This window comes from Lipophrys pholis, assembly GCF_963383615.2.
Source record: "Lipophrys pholis genome assembly, chromosome: 10".
Taxonomy (NCBI): domain Eukaryota; kingdom Metazoa; phylum Chordata; class Actinopteri; order Blenniiformes; family Blenniidae; genus Lipophrys; species Lipophrys pholis.
The window spans coordinates 9,121,687-9,129,016 of record NC_137640.1 but is presented as its reverse complement, the minus strand read 5'-3'; the positions used below and the strand labels follow the sequence as shown (position 1 = coordinate 9,129,016).

At 42.5% G+C, this 7,330-nt stretch overlaps 1 protein-coding gene across 1 annotated transcript; it reads left to right on the top strand.

Annotated features, from left to right (window-relative positions):
- The first annotated feature begins 379 nt into the window (after positions 1-379).
- Positions 380-6,536, top strand: plpp6 (phospholipid phosphatase 6). Its single transcript, XM_080473982.1, has 2 exons — positions 380-1,060; positions 3,850-6,536. The coding sequence occupies exons 1-2, from the start codon at positions 568-570 to the stop codon at positions 4,215-4,217; spliced, it is 861 nt and encodes a 286-aa protein (XP_080330108.1). The 5' UTR covers positions 380-567; the 3' UTR covers positions 4,218-6,536.
- The last annotated feature ends 794 nt before the right edge of the window (positions 6,537-7,330 follow it).

Below are 7,330 nucleotides of genomic sequence, written 5' to 3'. Positions count from 1 at the left end.
ATATTTGATATTGTATTTGTCCCTAAAGTATGGCTTTATAATTTTACAAATTTGCGCATTTTCCATCTAAATAGGGTTTGGAGAATTGTAATTTAAAAGCTGCGTATGAGCCTGTCCACATGAGAACACCGTTTCATGTAAAAACAGGTTCCAATGAGAACGAAAGAGACAGAGAGAGAGACAGACATTAACAGAGAGAAATGTATTGTATATCAAAATAATATAATACTTTAATACTTTATTCATCCCCAAGAGAAAATTCAAGATATCCAACAGCTCACAAAATGGTGATGATTTTTATTATTATTATTATTATCATTATTAAAAAGAGGTTATGTTACAGTAGGCTGGGATGTTCTAGTAAAACTTAATTTCCCATAGGGCTTTGCGGTAGAAACAACAAAGATGGCGGCTCGGCGTATCCGGACGTGATAAGAATTGTCAAAGGTTCAACAGATGAGATAAAGAAGAGAAAAAAAACCCGACAGCACTGCAGAAAAAAAATCCCCACTGCCGTGCAACTCCACCACACATTTCTACATCTACGCCGGTAAATCACCAGCCAGCATGCCGTCTCCTAAGGCTAAGAACCCCGGACGCAGCGGAGGGAGCCCGGTGCTAGGGAGCTCCAACGGCCGCTTCGAGTTCATGTCGCTGACGAAGCCGCTGAACCGGTCCCCCCCTCCGCACCACCTCCAGCGGCAGGGCTCCGACCCCGCCACCGCCCGGCTCCGAGCCTCGGAGAGCCCGACGCGTCGCCGCGGCTCCAGCTCCTCCACGGGCTCGGCCGGCTGTCAGGGGCCATCCGAGGAGGACGGTATCCGACTCAACCCCTCCCTCCTCCGCGTGGCGCTGAGCTCTCTGCTCGCCATCGACCTGTGGCTGTCCAAGAGCCTGGGGGTGTGCGCCAACGAGGACTCGTCCTGGGGCAGCGTGCGCCCGCTGATGAAGCTCATTGAGATATCGGGACATGGCATCCCCTGGCTGGTTGGTACCGCCTACTGCCTGTACAAGAGCGACAGCGCGGCGGGACAAGAAGTCATGCTCAACCTGTTTATGGGTAAAACGTCTCTGCTGCCTGCTTCCCTCTACACGCAGAAGTCCTGCACCATGCATATGTCTTTATTTAAGCTGGACATGCCTTGAGATACTGGTGCTCCAGACCAAACAGACAACAGCTCGTGTGCCTGGCTGTCTTTATTTATAGATGGGTTGAGCCCACCCACTCTGCTATTTCTGCTCATTTCTCAGACACTCGGTTTTTTCTTTTTCTCACTCGGATTTCAATCAGTTGCAGACTTTCACCTGTCGGTGTCGTCTGTTCTTCACTTTGGGCTTTTTCTGACCCTTACTGCAGTTCTTTCTCATGACAGCTTTCATGCGCAGCATATGCTGCTTCACATTCTGAGACATTTGCTTTTCCCCATACAGCTATATGAAACTCATTACAGGCAGCTGATTACAAACGGGGGAAAGATTCTGGTCAAGTGTGGTCCAAACAGGCAGATTTGATGTTTAAGTGAAATGTGTAGACTGAGACTTTGCATACAACTCTTTTCAAAGAGTCTGCACGAAGCACTCTTTAGACAAACCTGCTGAGTCACTCACAGGCAAGTTTAGGACATCCTATTGTAAAGTCACACGCATGATTGTGAGTTGCGGCCTCATTTAATGGCTATGACTGCTTTCACCCTCCCTGAATGCTTTCTTCAAAATTAGAGTCTGTGGGGAAATCTAGCACATTCATCCAAAGGAGCACTTTTCATATCAGCCATCTCCATTCAGGTCCATCCTAACCTTGTTTCATAGTTATTGTTTGTTTCAGGTCAAGTTCATGGGCAGAGGACATTTGTCCCAATTATTCCAACAGATTCTGAAGCAAACGGATGTCCAAAATGTGACAGTGAGATAAAACATTAGTGTTTACCTTCAGTGGAATTAGGAAGTTGATCACTTCCATAATGAAAACCGCATAATAATGTCAAAAAACCCAAACTGGGTAAGATGCTGGGCCCTCTGCAGAGCAGTGGCATACTTTTTACGTACTGGCATTGTGTTTGGAGAATAAAGGGTTTCATGCAGCTGCACAGCCACAGAAATAAGGTTCCTAATGTGCAGTTTGCCCCAGAGGGGGTTTGAAGCTCTACAGGTATGAATGTGTACCTATATTCATGACCTATAATGCACTCTGAAAGTCTCCTTTATCTTCTGTTTCTAAATTCCTGACATCACTTTACCACTTATAGCGGAAAGTTTTTCTATAATAAAACTGCCATGGGAGTTAAAACAAATTTTTTTCTTGAAAATAACATATTACAGCTTTATTTATTGATTGCATGCAAATGTGGTTTAGATCTGTCTTTTTATTGACAGCCTGGACCGCAGAAATCCAACTTTGTTTCTAATCCGATGTGGGTCACTTATATGTATGGCAGTAAATCTTATACATATCTGATGTTCATCAAAGGGTCCTCAGTCAGTCCCTTTTGAATTTCATCAAATTTTTACACCATTTAAGTGTGACAAACCCCTTCAATTCTGCATGGTGAACAATGGACAAAACTTCACATCACACTAATAGTCCTGTAGAGAGAGCAAAAAGATAATTCATTCATGTATGAGAAAACTCCAGGCACTTTGCAAGGGAAATGGCAGGCTTTAGATGTTCCAACGAAAGAAATCTCAATCATTCGGCGACTTGCTGACTCACATTAGATCATATCAGATTAGTTTTGCTGAAGCTATTCTATTCTAAAATGTCAAATTTGTCTGAAAACTGCTGGAAAAGAAGGGTGAAACCACTAAAACAGTTTTTTTGTGCTTCAACACTAAACTTTAGAAGCTGAGTTATCCCCGTTTGAATGGTTAAACATGTTTTGTGGCTCCAGGGGAATTTGATTTGGTGGAAAATCCCTAAAATGGCTCTTTTGGTCATAAAGGTTGTGGACCCTTGACAAAAAGCCTGCTGTGGATGACACCCACACCAGGTCCTTTTAACGGGTGCATAGTCCATCCTTTAACTCTGTTACTATTTACACATGCATTTAGAAACTTTTTAAAAACTATCTGCTTTGAATGTGTTTTATAATCTCAATATTAAGTGACTGTTTAACACTTCCCAACCAGACCATGTGGGAAATGACTGTTCCTTGCACTCTGTTGAACTTGCCACCAAAGGGATGTATTCCATTTCTTTTCCCCCTCTGGCTGGATACGTGATGTAAGTTATTAAGGCTTTATAAACATCACAGAAAACACCAGGTTGTATTTTCTGTAAGTTACATCGCAATGAGATCGACGGTGACCACTGCAGCAGGACAGTGATGAGCCTGTCAGCAGCTTCCAGTAATTTACACACAACCAAGTAAAAAAAATGCGATTTACAATGCTTCCAATACAGCAAGGGAACAGAAGACAAACGTAACTAATTAATAGTTGTACCTGTATTTACACAGAGCTTGAACCATGTAGTTTTGTGTTGAATGCTGGAGTTTCTCGCATCAACAGCTGTTGGGATCCAAAAGCATAACTTTTCTCTTGCAAGTTAAATGCTTTTAATATCAAATATTCAACACATATAATAGGTTTTTCCTGCTGCTGCCTATCCCACACTGAAGTTGTCTAGATTCCCCCAAAGTAGAACTACCCAGCACAACTGCTTTAGGGGGCTGAATGAGTGGAACAGCTGTAAATACCAGCTGTTCCTGATTGTAGATTATTTGAAAGAAATGCATATTTACAACACTTTGAGAGCCTCTGGTGTAAATCATCTAAGTCTGACCACCATCGCAGCTGTCAAAGCATTTCCTGCCTGTGACTCGTGTCGTATTTCCTTTATGACCACTGCAGGCCTGCTGCTGGACCTGATCCTGGTTACCATTGTGAAGGCGCTGGTGCGTCGGCGTCGCCCGGCACACAACCGCATGGACATGTTTGCCACCTTTTCCGTGGACCGCTACTCCTTCCCCTCGGGCCACGCCACCCGTGCAGCCATGTGCGGGCGGTTCCTGCTGGCTCACCTAGTCCTGGCTGCCCCGCTGAGGGTCCTGGTGCTGCTGTGGGTGGGCTTGGTGGGGCTGAGCCGGGTGCTGCTCGGCAGACACAACGTGACTGACGTGCTGTTTGGCTTCTGGATGGGCTACTGCCAGTACAACCTGGTGGAGATGCTGTGGCTGTCGCCTCAAACCCTGCAGAGGCTGCTGGGAGAGTTGGTCTGAAGACTAATGGTGGAGAGGTGGTGGTTTATTTTATGATTGTAACAAATCCTGCACACATTTTATTTAATGTTTTTTTAAACGGAATGCAGTTGCACTTGTTGTTGAATTGAGAAGAGACTAAATTACAGCTCCCCCCCCCCCCCCAACCACATCGAGGGCACAGCCAACTTCACGGTCATAACCTGTGTATGATTTTAAGTGGAACAAATCAAAGTAGAACCGTGATCAGATTACATCTTGAAGACAAATTACAGCTGTAAAGTATGAAGCCAGTTGAGTTGTAGCTTCAACTGTTGTTGGATGCGGAACCTAATTTTAGCAAAACATTTGGCAACTAAACAAATATTAAGTTCAGGTTCTACGCTTTTCACTGGGGAATCTGCCTCATCACTAAATATTGTTTTAGATGATATATGACTGATAATAGTTCATCTAAATGTAAGTCTTAAAAATAACACAAAAGCAAATGGCTGTCTTCCATAGAAGTGGATTAAAACCAGCCTTGTAAATGAAAAATCATCATTCCTGTTTTTTGGGTTGTTTATAATTTGTTTTACTGTCGAACTGATTTTAATTTCTTGCTCAAAGTGAATTGTGGGGACGGTTTGTTCTTGTTCCATTAGCACTTTGCCCTTTTAAGCAGATCTGTTTTATGATGATGATTTTATGTATGATTAACCGAAAGAACTTCCTCGAAGGACAACACAGGGGAAATCTGTTCATCTATTGCCCGAGAATATTTGCGGAAGCGCTCATGTCGATCTCATGTTGTGAGTTTTTCACTTGGTCCTTCTTCTGTCCCACAGTAGTGTAAACTACTAAAACTTACTTGAGTTTGTTTGACCTATTGATGTCAAACAAACTCAAGTAAAAAAAAACAAAAACCAAACTATGAGCAGCCTAACTGTGCTGTGTATATTCTCACGGCATTGTTGAAAGATGCACTTGTTCCACCCTGTGACACAAACACTGCCTACAGGTGCTTCTCCAAAAAACTAGAATACAATAGAAAAGTTAATTTCCACCAGCTAGAGAAATTTCAAAATATTTTGGACATAAATAAAATCCCTTCAACAATGTTTTGTTTTACTCTTTGTAATTATTCATGAAAATAAAATTGTCAGTAGTTCAGAATCGTTACATATTTCTTTAGATCAGATGCTTCTTCTATTTTCTCTAACCAGAGTCCATAATTATGAAATAAAAAGCTTGTTAGTTTATGTTATGAGTGTACAAATAACTGCTCAATCAAATAACTTTTCTGTTATATTCTAGTTTTTGAGATGCACCCATATATCAAAATGTTTCCACCATATCACTGTTTTACCGAGAACAGGCCATCGTCTATATATGTAGTACAGCTGACTGATGACCCCTAAAAGATAACGTCCATTAAATAATGTGAAGTTCACTGAGACCTCTTAAGCTGTTTGACGCTCTTGTGATTATCTGTATGAGTTACCTTCAATCAGAAGTCTATTTTAAACACACATGGTTTAATACCTGGGCTTCATGTTAAATGACCATCAGAATGCAGTGATCTAGTCTGATATGAACTCACTCAAGATTGGTATTGATGACACAAATGTGTTTTTATTTGTATAACTATAACAAACACGCACACAGGAGTAAATAAAGCACTTTTGTGTGCGACTGGTTCTCAGAGTGGGGGACTGGCCTCTTTGGGGCACCGCAGGGCTTCGGACGGGGAACAGCAGCCGGAAAGATTTAGGGGCCATTGCCTCCATTTTTCAAAAATCTTTTTCATGAAGTTATGATGTAAAGAAGTACGTTGTGGGTAAAACTATTCGTTTATATGATTAAAATACAAACATTTTCATTACTGAATTTGATGTAAGTGTAAATTACGCTTAGGATATATGTTAATATTATGAAGTAATGTTAAGAGCAAAGCCACGAGAAGAATTGTGCTTTGTATTGCCTGTAGATCTAAATCCTGCTCACAAGTTTTGCATGTGTTTTTTGTTTGGTTTGAGCTCCTTGAGAGCTTCTTTGAGAACCGTTGGTTTTATAACAAAAGGGGATCATTTCCAGCTCTTCATCTGGAATATTTCATGTGCAATAAGAGGCACGCAAAGCACTGACACACTTTACAGTCTTTGTTTTCAAACAGTGGTACATACTGTGCTTTTATGATTCCATTATTTGGAAATATGTGCTGACCATTGCTGTGAAGTGTAAAAAAAACAACAAAATGTTATTTTTTTGATATATGGAAGATTGTGTGATGCATGAATCAATCTTTTCATTCACCTTAAATGCTGTTAAAATGTCAAAATAATACATACTTAAAGTGGCAAATGTCAGGTCTCTGTGTCTGCCTCTGTGTGTCTCACCTCGTGTTTCCAATTAACCCATGTTCCACTTGTTTCCACCCCTCCCTTGTGTATTTAAACTCCTCTCCCTCTGTTGTCCTTGTCAGATCGTCTCGTCAACATGTCTCTTCTCCCCGTCAACTTGTCTTGTCAACTCATCGCTCCGCTTGTGTCCCCTGTGTCTCCTCGTGTTCCATGGACTTTAGTTGCAATAAACCTGTTTTTTACGGAACTGGCTGAGTCTGCGTTTGGGTCCACCCTGCACGACCCTGACACAACGATCCGACCATCATGGACCCAGCAGACTCACCAGTTCCACAGCGAGTCCTTCAAGGTTAGCTGACGACCTGCTCCGACCCAGCCTGTTTCCCCCAAGTGACCCGCCTGGCCTGTGACCTGTTCCCGCCTGGCCTGTTTCCCCCGAGTGACCTGTTCCCGTGCCCCCCCTCCTTCCCCCCCAGTCTCTTGTTTCCCGTGTTCCCTGATCTGTCAGTCCATGTTCCCGGGCCAGTCTATGCATGACTCCAATTAGAGGGAGGCACGTAAACCTGCCATGACCCCTTTATGAAACCTGGGCCTGTGGAAGCTTCAACTCATGCAGTCATGTTACCAAACAGACAAGAACGAGTACATCAAACAAGTCACCCTGTGGGAATGTAACCGAATTTGTTTACATGGTTATGCAACTCAATATGTCACAGAAAACACCATTTATATAAAAGATGGACGCAAAGTTGGTAGAATATATACCCCTGGTAAATATTTTATCATAAATCT